This window comes from Macaca mulatta, chromosome 10, assembly GCF_049350105.2.
Source record: "Macaca mulatta isolate MMU2019108-1 chromosome 10, T2T-MMU8v2.0, whole genome shotgun sequence".
NCBI lineage: Eukaryota > Metazoa > Chordata > Mammalia > Primates > Cercopithecidae > Macaca > Macaca mulatta.
Window position 1 is genome coordinate 22,056,605 of NC_133415.1, and position 14,217 is coordinate 22,070,821.

Sequence of the window (14,217 nt, forward strand, 5' to 3'; positions counted from 1 at the left end):
TTTTCATTTTATAAGCACTTGGTTTTATTGCACAGAAGCAATTGAAAGTGGACTCCAGTGGAAAGTGCGCCCTGGCATAATTCAGTGGCCAGTGCCCGGCCTCACCTGGACCGCTCTTCCAGAATAGAGAGCTCTGGGCAAGGGCTTGACCACTCCTTTGGAAAACAGAAGGCATTTGGGAATAGGTTAAGACATCTCAAGCATAATGTGTTTCTAACTGCTCATTCATTATTGCGGTCATCTGTCAGTTGCACATAGAGGCAATAAATGCACTTATTTGGAAAGGAGGGGGCAGTTTTATAGTCAAGTGTTTACGTGTGGCATTCGGCATATATCACATTCAGCTACATAAGCTATCATAACATAATTGTCCATCGCCTGGGGAGGGCGTGGGGGCAGGGGCCTGGGAGTGCCCTCTCTTGCTAACATATTGCTAACAAATTCCTGTTTGAAGAAGAAGGCCCCGTCATCAAAGCAGTTTCTTCTTACATAAAGAGAAAAAGTGAAAATTGTGTTAATCCGATCCTTGAGCTCTGGGACTCTTGTGAGTTTCTTTGGCTGTTCCGGATGTTCCTTTCTCCCTGCCTTACTTCCCCTTGGTGGCCTTGTCTTCTGTGGCCTTCTCTGGAGGCCTGCTATCTTTTTGGTCTGTGCTGGAGGATTTTTCAGCCTTTTCCGCCTTAGGCTTGGTAGGCTCCTTTGAGAGGGTCTTGTCATCCTCCTTGGCTTTGGCCTCTGTCTTGGGTTTCTCCTCAGGCTTCTTGGCCTTCTCCTCCTTGGTGTCTTTTTTCTCCGGTGCTGCTGCCGCCTCCTCCTTCTCTGCTGGTTTGCTGGGTTCCTTGGCCTTGGCATCATCTGGTTCCTTCTTGGCCACCTCTGTCTTCTCTTTGGGTTTAGCGTCTTCCTTCACCCCCACCTTAGCAGGAGCCTCCTTCTCTGGGGTGGCGGCTTTTTTCTTATCTTCAGCCTCTTCCTTCTTGGCTTCAACTTTGGATTCTTTGGGCTTTTCGACAGCAGGTTCCTTCTTCTCCTCCACCTTGGGCTTTGGAGCCTCTTTCTTGGGTGCCTCCTCTTTCTTGCTGTCCTTCTCCTCCGTTTTTGGCGTGGCAGGGGCTTTCTCTTCCTCTGCCTTCTTTGGGGGCTCTTTGACTTTCACCTCTTGGGGCTTCTCCTCCTTCACTGGGGACTTCACCTCTTCCTTCTTTGGGATCTCTTTCTCAGGGGCCTTGGCATCCTCCTTCAGGGGAGACTTCGCCTTCTCTGGGGACTTGACCTCCTCCTTGACAGGGCTTTTGGCCTTTTCAGGGGATTTGTCTGCAGGGGACTTTGCTTCCTCCTTCGCTGGCGTCTTGGCTTCTGGAGATTTCACATCAAGAGTCTTGGCCTTCTCAGGGGACTTGGCCTTCTCCGGGGACTTGGCTTCCTCCTTCACTGGGGACTTGGCCTTCTCGGGGGACTTGGCCTTCTCGGGGGACTTGGCTTCCTCCTTCACTGGGGACTTGGCCTTCTCGGGGGACTTGGCCTTCTCAGGGGACTTGGCTTCCTCCTTCACTGGGGACTTGGCCTTCTCGGGGGACTTGGCTTCCTCCTTCACTGGGGACTTGGCCTTCTCGGGGGACTTGGCTTCCTCCTTCACTGGGGATTTGGCCTTCTCGGGGGACTTGGCCTTCTTGGGGGACTTCGCTTCCTCCTTCACTGGGGACTTGGCCTTCTCTGGGGACTTTGCTTCCTTCTCTGGGGACTTGGCCTTCTCGGGGGACTTTGCTTCCTCCTTCGTTGGGGACTTGGCCTTTTCAGGGGACTTGGCCTCAGCCGGTGACTTTGCTTCTTCCTTCACTGGGGACTTGGCCTTCTCTGGAGACTTGGCCTCAGCTGGTGACTTTGCCTCTTCCTTTGCTGGAGACTTGGCCTTCTCAGGGGACTTGACCTCGGCTGGAGATTTTGCTTCCTCCTTCTCTGGAGACTTGGCCTCAGCCGGTGACTTTGCCTCTTCCTTTGCTGGAGACTTGGCCTTCTCGGGGGACTTGACCTCGGCTGGGGATTTTGCTTCCTCCTTCTCTGGAGACTTGGCCTCAGCTGGTGACTTTGCCTCTTCCTTTACTGGTGACTTGGCTTCCTTCTCTGGGGATGCAGCCTCTTCTGCTGGGGGAGACTTTGCTGCTTCTTCTCCCCCTTCTGCCTCCTCCTCTTCACCCACTTCTTCCTCCTTGCCCTCCTCCTCTTTGGCCTCTTTCTCCTCTTCTTCAGTCACTTCTTCAGTTACTTGGGTCTCCTCTGTCTGTTCCTCCACAATCACAGTTTCTTTCTCAGACTTCTCCACCACTTTGACCTTCTCTTCGCTTTTGACCTTTATGTGAGTGGACACAGCGGGAATTTTGGGGAGTCCTTCGGGAAGCGAGAAAGGAATTGGGCCAAAGCCAATCCGACACTCTTCACCTTCCAGGAGTTTTCTGCAGGATGGATAATGGAACACATTACTATACACTCAGAGCAAATTCACTATTTGGGTTCTTCCTAGACTATCCTGAAGGTCACTGACATTGAATGATATGGATTTTGGTGGAACAGGAATGTGAAGGGTGGGCATTATGAGCCTGGAGAAAGTCACTTCGCAAATCATTCCAGTGACCACCCAGAATATGTAACGCAGTGGACTGGTTTTTTGTTTTTTGTGTTTTTTTTGAGACAGGGTCTCGCTCTATTGCCCAGGCTTAAGCAACTGGTCTTCTTCAATACAGCTAAGCCTGAAACTTTTGAAATAAAACAACTTTTGCCCCACAAAAAAGGCCCTCAAGAGAAAGCTCCTAAATAAATTTAACAAAGATTAAATTTATTGTGCCTCAAACTAAAATAGTATTCAAGAGAACCCTGGGAGCCTGAGCAAACAATTCCACTTTTTTCTTTTTTTGAGATGGAGTCTCACTCTGTTGCCTAGGCTGGAGTCTAGTGACACAATCTCAGCTCACTACAACCTCTGCCTCCAAGATTCAAGCAGTTCTCCTGTCTCAGCCTCCTGAGTAGCTGGGAGTAGAGGCACACGCCACCACACCAATTTTTGTATTTTTAGTAGAGACGGGGTTTCACAATATTGGTCAGGCTGGTCTCAAACTCCTGACCTCAGGTGATCCACCCGCCTCAGCCTCCCAAAGTGCTGGGATTACAGGTGTGAGCCACCGCGTCTAACCACAATTCCACTTTTATAAATTTGGGTTTAAGAGGTCTTAGAATGCTCCCATTTGAATCGCGAGTGTCTCTTGTCACCCTGTATTACCATATTTTGAGTTTCAGGAATAAGGTAGAGGCTGCAGTTTCCCCTCTTGGCTTTGCTCCTCACTAGATGGGTGACCTTGGCCAAGACACACAAACTCTTTGAGCCTCAACTTCCTCATTGGAAAAAGAGGGTCATTAGAGTCCCTACATCAGAGGGTTGTTTCAGTGAGACAATGAACGGAAAAGACTTGGCAGAGTGCCTGTCGCAGAGTAAGTGTGGGAGTTACCCCTCAGACTAGTGCTTCCCAAATTTAGCAGCACACAGATGACTGGGGATCTTATCAAAATGCAGATTCTGATTCAGCAGGTCTGGGGAGGGGCTGAGAGTCTGTCTTTTGTTGTTGTTGTTTTTTTTGAGACAGTGTCTCACTCTGTGGTGACAGGCTGGAGTGCAGTGGCATGATCATAGCTCACTGAAGCCTCCAACTCCCAGGCTCAGGTGATCCTCCCACGTCAGCCTCCTGAGTAGCTGAGACTAAAGGCATGTGCCACCATGCCCAACTATCTTTTTTTTTTTTTTTTTGTATTTTTTGTAGAGATGGGGTTTTGCCATGCTGCCCAGCTTGGCCTCAAACTCCCAAACTGAAACAATCTGTCTGCCTTGGCCTTCCAAAGTGCTGGGATTACAGGCATGAGCCACCACACTCAACCGAGAGACTACCTTTCTGATAAGCTCTTGAATGACGCCAGTTCCGCTGGTTCATTTGCCATGATTTGAGTAGCAAGATTACAGACTAGAGCCAAGAAGTAGGAAGCCACAGGTCACCAGTCAGAACTGGGACAAGTCCTTGGGGGATCAGTCCTTTTCCTTAGCCCTGGCTCCCCCAGGTCTTATTCCTGAGACTGGCTTTCTCAAGACTGCCATTGACTAAGGATTCCCTCTGTGGCAGCCCAGTGGTACCTGTGCTTCCTGGATTAGCTTCAGAATGGGATTAGCTCATCTTCCTGACAACCCTACGACATGGGTGCTCTTATTATCATCTCCATTTTATTTCCCCAAGAAGTGAATGCTTGCAGAGCTAAGAAACTCTCAAGGACAGAGTTTTAAAGCTCCCTGACAACTCAAGCACCTCTTTTCCCTCCAAAGCAGGCCTCTGGCTGGTTGGATTTGGGGAGGGGATAAGGAACTTCCACCCTCTAAATCATTTCAGAATGAAAGTAAGTCACTCTCAAGACTCACCGGCTGGGCGCAGTGGCTCACGCCTGTAATCCCAGCACTTTGGGAGGCCGAGGTGGGCAGATCACCTGAGGTCAGGAGTTCGAGACCAGCCTGGTCAACATAGTAAAACCCGGTCTCTACTAAAAGATACAAAAAATAGCTGGGTGTGGTGGTGGGTGCCTGTAATCCCAGCTACTTGGGAGGCTGAGGCAGGAAAATCACTTGAACCCAGGAGACAGAGGTTGCAGTGAGCTGAGCTAACACTGCTGCACTCCAGCCTGGGCAACAGAGTGAGACTCCATCTCAAAAAGAAAAAAAAAAGACTCATATATCTCACAAACTAAGAGTGGCTGCCAGGGGCTGAAGGAAGGAGAGAATGATAATGATGGCTTCTTGGGTATGGAGTTTCAGCTTAGGATGATGAAAACAGTTCTGGAGACAGTGGTTATGGCTGCACAGTAATGTGAAAGTACTTAATATCACTGAACTATCTACTTAACATGGTTAAATGGGGCTGGGCATGGTGGCTTACGCCTATAATCCCAGGACTTTGGGAGGCTGAGGTGGGCAGATGGCTTGAGTCCAGGAGTTCGAGACCAGCCTGGCTAACATGGTGAAACCCCTTTTCTACTAAAAAAAGAATACAAAAATTAGCCAGGCATGGTGGCGGGCACCTGTAATCCCAGCTACTCAGGAGGCTGAGGCATGGGAATCGCTTGAACCCAGGAGGGAGAGGTTGCAGTGGGCAGAGATCGCACCACTGTACCCCAGCCTGGGCAACACAGTAAGTCTGTCTCAAAAAAATAAATAAAATATAAAATAAATAAATTGGTTCAATGGTAAATTGTATGTTTTATCTATTTTGCCGCAATTTAAAAAGAGTTTTGTCCCTAAGACAGGTAGGCTGCCTAAACGGGGTCTTGAAACCCAAGGCTTAGCGTCTCATAGGAACACAAGGTTTCTCCACCATATGACGGCCCCTGTGCGTCTCACCTGTAAGCGGCTATCTCTATATCCAGAGCCATCTTGACATTGAGCAGGTCCTGGTATTCTCGCAGCTGGGCTGCCATCTCCCACTTGGTGTTCCTCAGCTCAGCGTCCAGCTGCTGAATGGCTTCCTGGGAAGGAGAGGTGACACACATCACATGCCAGCCAGTGTCTGGCCCTCAGTATTAGGGAAGCTGCAGCGGGCTGTGCAACCCCAGAGTAGGCCCATCCAGCCAGGCTCACTGGGGCCAACCCCAACCCTGCTGGAGCTGTTGGGTCCTCATTAGTGGACATGGAACAATCTGGAGCAAAAATTCTGCTGTATAATGACCTCAGCCTGGGGAAGGTCTGAAATGAAATTCATCAGACATCAACAGTTGTTTCTGTTTGTTTGGCTGGTAGGATAACGGGAGAACTTTTACAGATCTTGAGCTTAGAAAGTGCTCAGTGAGGACAGGAGGGGTGGCTCATGCCTGTATTCCCAACACTTTAGGAAGCCGAGGAGGGCGGATCACTTGAGGTCAGGAGTTCAAGATTAGCCTGGCCAACATGGTGAAACCCTGTCTCTACTGAAAATACAAAAATTAGCCAGATGTGGTGGCATACACCTGTAATCCCAGCTACTTGGGAGGCTGAGACAGAAGAATCGCTTGAACCCAGGAGGCGGAGGTTACAGTGAGCCAAGATCGCACCACTGTACTCCAGCCTGGGGGATATAGTGAGACTCTGGTGGTTCACGCCTGTAATTCCAGCATTTTGGGAGGCTGAGGCAGGAGGATCGCTTCAGCTCAGGAGTTTGAGACCAGCCTGGGCAACACAGTGAGACCTCATTTCTACAAAACAATTAAATAATTAGCTGGACATGGTGATGTGCACCTGTAGTCCCAGCTACTCAGGAGGCTGAGGCAGGAGGATTACTTGAGCCCAGGAGGACAAGGCTTTAGTGAGCTGTCATCTCGCTGTCACATTCCAGCTTGGGCAACAGCATGAGACTGCGTTTCAAAAAAGAAAAAAAAAAGCCCAGTGGGAGCAGGGCCTTGCCTGCTTTTGCTCCTGTCTTTCCCCAGTGTGCCACCGTGTCCGACACATAGTCAGGGCATTGGTGACTGCCTCAGCCTTCGGAGTAGCTAGCACTGTAGGCACACACCACCATGCCCAGCTAATTTTTTTTTAATTTTCTTGAGACAGAGTCTCGCTCTCTCGCTCTGTCACCCAGGCTGGGTGCAGTGGCATGATCTTGGCTCACTGTAACCACCGCCTCCCAAGTTCAGTTCAAGCAATTCTCCTGTCTCAGCCTCCCAAGTAGCTGGGATTACAGGTACACACCACCATGCTCAGTTAATTTTTGTATCTTTTTAGTAGAGACAGGGTTTCACCATGTTGGCCAGGCTGGTCCTGAACTCCTGACCTCAAGTAATCCACCCGCCTTGGCCTCCCAAAGAGCTGGGATCACAGGCATGAGCCACCATGCCCAGCCGCCAGTTATCTTTAAAAGAAGGAATCTGCTAAGGCCTTCCCCCGGTCACCCAAAGACATTGGTGGCTGTTTACCAAATGTCCACTGTGACCAAGACCAAGCTAGTGAGTGGCAGAGCTGGGATTCAAATCTAGAAGGATTCGAATGTTGAAGACCTTGCCGAGCTCATTGACAAGTTCACACTAATCTCATTTAAAGTCTCTCTCTCTAGGCCAGGCACGGTGCCTCACACCTGTAATCCTAATACTTTGGGAGGCTAAGGTGGGAGGACTGCCTGAGCCCAGGAGTTTGAGACCAGCTTGGCCAACATGGTGAAACCCCGTTGATACTAAAAATACAAAAATTAGCCAGGTGTGATGGCATGCGCCTGTAGTCCCTGCTACTCGGGAGACTGAGGCTCGAGAATCTCTTGAGTCGAGGCAGAGGTTGCAGTGAGCTGAGATCATGCCACTGCACTCCAGCCTGGGCAACAGAGTGAGGCTCCATCTCAAAACAAATACGTAAATAAATAAAAGTCTATCTCTTTCATATTTCCAGCTCTGCAAAGCAGGCTTTTTTTTTTCATTGCTGGAAAGGAATCCAGATTCAGAGAATTAGATAACTTTCCTAGGGTCATACAGCTGGAAAGTGCTGGTATGTCTGACTCCAAGGGCCACAATCTTAACCACTACAATCCTACTTGGTGAGGGACAGTAACTTGTCCAGGGTTACCCAATCAGGTAAGCTGTCTGCCCTGCCCCTGCCCACCTGGTAGGAGGCAATGTCAGCCTGATGACGGTCCTCTAGCTCAGAGCGCTGCCTCTCCAGTGAGTCCTTGGTGCTTTTCAGTGTCTCCAGCTCTGTGGTCCTGGCCTGCAGCTGACGCCGGTACTCAGTTATCTCCTCCTGCGCTGAGCGCATGGCGTCTGTGTTCACCTTGGCTGCCTCGGACAGTCGGTCCAGCCTCACTGGGGGAGAAGGTAGCAGGGCACAGGGTTAGACACACCTGGGTTTGGGTTCTAATGCCCAGATTATTATTATTATTTTTTTTGAGATGGAGTCTCACTCTGTCGCCCAGGCTGGAGTGCAGTGGCGCAATCTGGGCTCACTGCCAGCTCCGCCTCCTGGGTTCAAGCGATTCTCCTGCCTCAGTCTCCCGAGTAACGGAATTACAGGCACCCGCCACTATGCCCAGCTAATTTTTTGTATTTTTAGTAGACATGGGGTTTTGCCACGTTGGCCAGGCTAGTCTTGAACTCCTGACCTCGTGATTCGCCTGCCTTGGCCTCCCAAAGTGCTGGGATTACAGGCGTGAGCCACCGCGCCCGGCCTAATGCCCAGATTTTGAAGGTGACACACGTGGATTGACCTACTGCGTATGCCAGGCACCATCCTGGATGCTTGACTCACTCTTTCCTGTGAGGTAAAGGCAAGTGACTACTCCCTAAGGCCACCCAGCTAGTGAGTGGCAGAGCTGGGACTCAAATCCCCAAAGATCAGGCTCTGTCTCCCGCAATGTGGGATCCAAAAACTCTGCAGTCCAGCTCCCTAGCAAGGGCCTGGCAGTGCTGGGGGTTCCAATGTTATACCTGGCCCATGGGGCTTAACACTGAGCTGCAGGCTGGAGGCTTGTGGCTGAACAAGTTAATGAGCTTGTGACCTTTGAGAGGCAGGAGGGTACCGTGAGCAATCAGGTCACCTTGTAGCCATGGTTCCTTCCTTACAGGTTTCTGCGCAGAATCCAAGGTCATTGCAGAGCCCGTGGCCTGGGTGCCAACCCCCCTGTCCCTTTCTCCACCTAGCTGCGCACTGCCCCTGAGCATTGGTAGCCACACCCCAGCCTCTGCCAGCAACCAGTTCCTGGTTCCCAGGAAACCTTTCAGGGGCAGTGGAGGTCTGGAGACTGGTCTTTAGCTCATGAAAGTGAACATCCTGAATCCCCAGATAGTGGCACCCAGGGCATGAGTCTTGGTGGGGAGGGAGGAAGGAAGGAAGCCAGCTGAGTGGGCCAGTAAAATTCTGGGACGTCTGTCCCTATGACTGGCAAACCCAAAAGAGGTTTGCGCAGGGAGGGGCCTTGCTGCGGAGATGGAGGAGGGGATGGTTCTGCTCTGCAGAGGAGTGGAAAAGGAACAGAAAAAGCTATGCATCCAAATCCCGGTTTTCCTGGCTTTCCCTGCTAGCTAGTGCTGGCAAAGACTTAGAAACCATCCAGGTGGTTGGGGATTCTCAACTATTGTGAATCACAGATGCTTTTGGAAAATCACTGAAGCCTCTGCCCTCTCTCCCAAAAACAACGCAAAGTTTTATAGACAGTTTCGTGAGAGATCACGGAACTCCCCGAATTAAGCAGCCCAGTTGATCTACCCCACTCTTTCAACTCAAAAAGAAATTAAAACCGGAGAGGGCAAGTGTTGGTCAAGGTCACCCTGCAGCTGCTGGGCACAGCTTCAAGGCAGCGCAATCTAGCTGACTCAGGGCTGCAAGGAGTTGGGGGAGGGGCAGACTTGGGAGGCTCCCAGCTTTCCTAAAGGAGAAAAGGGACATTAAAACATGAACGGGTCCACCAGCCACCTCGCCACAGGCAACAACTGATTGTGGTAATGGTTCCTCCTAGGAAGAAAAGATGCGAAAAGCCCTGCCCCACCCGACGTGGAAGATTAAGGTAGGGACGTTAAGCAGTGAGCACGGAGTGGGGAGGAGCCTGGTAGGGGAGAGAGGAATAGGGTTCCTTGCAGGGTGCAGGAGAGGGCGTGGCAGCATTGGCGGGGAAGCCTTGCTACTTAGAAGGGCTAAGAGTCTCCAGCACTTGCAGACCAGAATCCTGCATCACTTTTTTCCTACAGAGGAAACTTGTTTTGTTCTTGACATTGGAGTGGGGTTGCCTAAGCTTGGGGTAGAGAGCAGCAGGGGGCCCAGAGCTTAAGTATAGCTCTAAAGAACCTGGAAAGGGGGAACCGAAGGACAATCCAGAGTTGGGTACGTCCCACAAGAGACCCAGAGTAAAACCGCGATTTAACTAGGGGCATGGACTTTGCAGAGGGAAGGTAAGCAGCGCCCCCTTGGGTCACACCGCCCAGAAGCTCGCTGCGGGGTCAGCGGGGGCGCTCCTCCCCCCCACCCGCGGGCCTGCGCACCTCGGAACCACTCCTCGGACTGTAGCGTGCTCTGCACCGCGTGGCCTTCAAGCTGCGCGCGGATCTCGCGCAGCGCCGACGTCACGTCGCACTTGAGGGCGTCGCGCGTCTCGGCCTGCACCTGCGCCTGCGCGGCGCTGGAGCCCTGGATCTGACCGAGCAGCTCGCCCACCTCCTCCTGGTGGTGGCGCCGCAGGTATCCGCACTCCTCCTGCAGCGCCTGCGCCTTCTTCTGCAGTTCCACGCGCGCCGCCTCGGCCTCCTGCGCGAAGCGCGCGAGCGCGCGGGCCGCCGCCTCGGCCTCCTCTCGCTGCCGGGCCTCGTCGTCGAGGCGCTGGCGCACGTGCGCGATATCCTCGAGCAGGTGCTCCTGCTCCAGGCGTAGTTGACCGCGCGCCGCGCCCAGACGCAGCACCGCGCCGCGCATCTCTCGGACCTCGCGCTCGTACAGCTCGCCCATAGCGGAGCGGCCCGCCTGCTGCTGCCGCAACGCCGCCGCCTCGCCCTCCAGGCTGCGGTTGTGCGCCTCCAGCTGCCGCACCTTGTCGATGTACCCCGCGAAGCGGTCGTTCAGCGCCTGCAGCTGCTCCTTCTCACTGCGCGCTGTGGCCGCCGCCACCACGCAGCCCTCCGGCCCGTTGCTCAGCGTGTCCAGCGAGTCGGTGCTTGAGGCGGCGCCTGCGCCGCGGAAGCGGCTGGGCGAGGCGGACACGGAGCTCACAGACGTCCGTGTCCACGAGTGGAAGCCGCTGGAGGAGCCGGCGGCGGAGCGCGTCCCGCCTGCGCCGCCCTTTCGGGCCAGCGCGTAGTGGAGGCTGCCGCCGCCGTGCAGCGGCGCGAACGGGGCGCCCAGCAGCGCGTCCGCGCCGCCGAAGCTCATCATGGCCGGAGCAGGTGCGCGGGGCCGGGACGGGGCTGGAGGCACTGCGGCAGCACCAGGGCGCCGGCCCTTTTATAGCCGCCGCGGCCGGGTCCAACCCCTTGTCAGTGAGGGGGTGGGGAGGAGGGCCCCGCCCTCTCCGCCTCCTCCCCTGCGGCCCCCGGCTGACCGGCTCAGCCGCAGTGAGAGGGGCGGGGTAGGGGACCGAGGAGGGAAGGGGAATCGACGCTGCGTCAGAGGAGACCCCCGAGTTCGGGGTAGCGGGCAGAGGACTCCCGGAGTGGGCCAGTGAGGACCCCCGGGTATGCGTCGGAAGAGCCTGAGAGTGTGTTCGGAATAAGAAAGGGGACTTGAAACAGGGAGAGGACAAGGAGAAACCTGATGGGAATAGGGGCAGGATGCCCTAGGGATGGAGCAATGGAAGATTGCAGTCATTAGGATGAAGGGATCCCCGTATGAGAGAGGACACGAGGCTTTCCAAATAGTTAAGAGAGGCCCTCAGGATAGGGGGTACAGAGACTGTGCAGCCAGCCCCGGAATAGAGGAGGGAGCAAGACAGTCCTGAATGGGAGCATGGACGCTCCATAGAACGGAGACAGGAGACCCCTGACGGGGGGAAGTACAGTGTTCTCCTAACATCTAGAGGACCCACTTGGAGAGCGCTCAGGAAACTCCGCGGCCAGCCCTGGAATAGATGAAGGGGGACCTGGAGTTGGGGAGAATACCAAGACTACCCTCAATGGGGGTATGGGAGACGCTGCAGAGGATGGAGAGAGGGAACCCCGGATGGGTGGGGTTGGGAGGGGGCAAAGCGTTCTATGAAAAGTCGGCAGTGGCCCCCCGAGAGAGGAGACAGGAGACCCTGCTGCCATCCCCAGTAAAGGGGACGGACCCTCAGCGAAGCGGGCAGAGGGTTCCCTGAATAGGCAGGAGGAAGCTGGGCTGAGTTTGAGGGGCAGATAACCCACAGTGGGGGTACCGTAGCGGGGCTTGAGCATGAAATTGAGAGAGCTGGCGCCTGTGTGGGGTGGGGGGAAATGATGGGTGTCACCCGAGCCAGGTTCTGCACACTAGGGTCAGCTAAGCAGTTTGCTAGTCGAATGACCTTGGACGAGCTGTATTCTCCCACCCTTGTTTTTCCATCTGTACAACGAAGAGGTCTTGCCCCAGAGACAAGCTCCAACTTCTGACCCCCGACTGCCCCAGGAAGTTCCACTTTGAGGGGTCTCTGGCTGAATTGGGGATGGGGAACCCACATCTTGCCGTTCTCTCTCCACTATGAAGTCCTCTTTTCTCCCTCCCCCTCCCCATCTTCTCAGCCTCAACTTGTTCTCTGTTCCCCTACCCCCATAACAGACAAGCAGGCGCCTGAGTCGGCATCCCTTCTCGCTTCCAGGGAAGTGATGGGATGCTTTCCAGGTACAAAAGTCCCTCACCCCACTAGGATGTCAGGTAGAAAAAGGGGTCCCCAGGACTTAGGGGGCCCTGCAACGGCTGTGACATTTGGTTCTTTATTGGTTTTGGCTCATGTTTTATGCCTTGGGAGTGGGGGAGGCGCTGCGGCTGGCGCTTCAGCACCGGGGACAGGGCCTGCTCTTTGTTGGGCGTGGGGAGGGGAAAGCGATTAACTTCTGCTTTTACTTTAGGGGAGGGAAGGGAGGCACGGAGTGCTCAGGGGACCCGAGAGCGGAGGCGAGTGATCCAGCAGGGTCACACAGTGAGCCAGGGACCCCTCCTTGGACTTCCTGTCAAGGGTCTAGTTCCCTGTTTTCTGGGCTGTTCTCCTCCTGCATAGGGACCCCTGCGAAAGGACCCCTGGGGATGCCGGGAGCCCTGAGACCCCCTTGAGAGTTTGTAGACTCCTACTTGCACTCTGAATCTCCCCCAGGCGGTTATCTCAACCCCCACTACACCCCCACTTTACCCGAGTTTTCCTGCTCCAGGATTCCCAGGATAGAACAGACAGATCCCCCAGGAAAGACCTCTGCCAGTTCCTTTCTCTTTGCCCTCTGTCTCCTTCCAAGGCCCCTGGTTCTAAGCAGACCCTCAGAGCTGGGAAAGTGATGGCGCTGTCCCTTTAACCATGTTTTACTGGAAGGAGAGTGCGCTGGGAGGAGGGAAGAGGGGGAGGGAGTTTCTGGTTTTGCATGAAGAAGCAGAACATGATGAAGCATTTTTCCCCCATCTAAAGATCCAGTCATGCTCCAGTTTGCAAGGGGCAACGGGCTGGTTGCAGGTGGTTCTGGGAGGATGGAGGTGAGTGGCTGGTCTGAGGTCCCTGAGAAAGGCATGGGGAGGGGGTGTTGGGCAGGACTCCCTTGCTCTCAGATGGCTCCCCATTTATTTGTCATTCTACTTGGAATTTTGCCATTGGAGCCTTGTTCCTCTGGGTCTTTTCGGTCTGCAGAATGCTGATATATTCTCTGGATGTGAGAAGGCTCACAAGCAGCTGACAGCAAAGAGGACTAGGGATTTGGGCTCCAAGAGGGACTGTTTTGAGGTCAGGGGGCTACAACCGTCAGATTGAAGCTGCCTATGTAGTCCAAGAAGCCCCAAGCATGACTCTTGTGGCTGGAAAAAATGGCATGAGGGCTCGAGCCCTGAGGTCAGTTCCCCCAAAGGACCCTTCAGTCTCACCTCCAGAAAGCCATCCCTGGCTACCTTCACCCCCATATTTAGTTAATTGTCCCCTCCTAGTTGTTCCCATGGTTCCCAGGGCTCATCTCTAACGCTGCTTTTACCACTGTGTGTTGTGTGAATGAATCAATGAATGAATAAGTTCCGTCTATTCTCCAGCCAAACTTGTGGTCTAGAGGGGCTGTGAATGGTTCTGCCCTGAGTTCTTGGGGCTTGAATCACTTTCACCTTCCTCCCTGGGATTCTTACCATTTGGAAGTGAGTAGAATAATATATTCATCTATCTATCCGTCCATCCATCCATCCACCCACAGTTCTTGGAGTATATCTTCCCAGAGCCTGGACTTGGCAGTGAGCATTGTGAATCTCCCAAAGGCAAGTAGAGTGTGCTGAGTTTCCCAGACTTCCTGCCCTTGGGCCCTTCTTGTCCCCATGTGTCTCCCGGACAAGGGTCCAGTGGCTCACAGTGAAGGACACACTGAGATTTGGGTCTCGGCCCCTGCTGTCCCTGGGCTTTTCTGGACCCCAAGGCTGGTGCTCTTCAGGAACATACATGCAGGGTGAAGGATAAAGCAGTAAGCGCTTAAACAGCCACTAGCCTTGCTGTTATTCAGTGTTCATTAGGCAGGGATCATTGTCCCTATTTTATAGGCAAGTAGACTGAGGCCCGAGTGAGGAAGTGGGTTGCCTGA

At 53.6% G+C, this 14,217-nt stretch overlaps 1 protein-coding gene and 1 long non-coding RNA gene across 2 annotated transcripts in view; one reads left to right on the forward strand and one right to left on the reverse strand.

The window, feature by feature from the left end:
• NEFH (neurofilament heavy chain) lies at positions 1-10,936 on the reverse strand. The gene is made up of 4 exons (XM_015150033.3): positions 10,009-10,936; positions 7,640-7,839; positions 5,423-5,547; positions 1-2,450 (listed from the first exon to the last, which is right to left on the reverse strand). The coding sequence occupies exons 1-4, from the start codon at positions 10,889-10,891 to the stop codon at positions 587-589; spliced, it is 3,072 nt and encodes a 1,023-aa protein (XP_015005519.3). The 5' UTR covers positions 10,892-10,936; the 3' UTR covers positions 1-586.
• A 2,091-nt stretch (positions 10,937-13,027) lies between these two features.
• LOC114670378 (uncharacterized) overlaps positions 13,028-14,217 on the forward strand; it is a 43,650-nt gene continuing 42,460 nt past the window's right edge. Inside the window, exon 1 of the long non-coding RNA XR_003719923.2 lies at positions 13,028-13,144. This is a non-coding gene — a long non-coding RNA (uncharacterized LOC114670378). The remainder of the gene's footprint in view (positions 13,145-14,217) is intronic.

What these genes read in the sequence shown, in the direction of transcription:
- NEFH (XM_015150033.3), bottom strand. Translation starts at nt 10,891, where the DNA reads ATGATGAGCTTCGGCGGCGCGGACGCGCTGCTGGGCGCCCCGTTCGCG. An exon ending in GTCCGAGGAGTGGTTCCGAG is followed by an intron (nt 7,840 to 10,008) that starts GTGCGCAGGCCC and finishes CTTCTCCCCCAG; the next exon opens with TGAGGCTGGACCGACTGTCC. An exon ending in CTGACATTGCCTCCTACCAG is followed by an intron (nt 5,548 to 7,639) that starts GTGGGCAGGGGC and finishes TCTCCTTCCCAG; the next exon opens with GAAGCCATTCAGCAGCTGGA.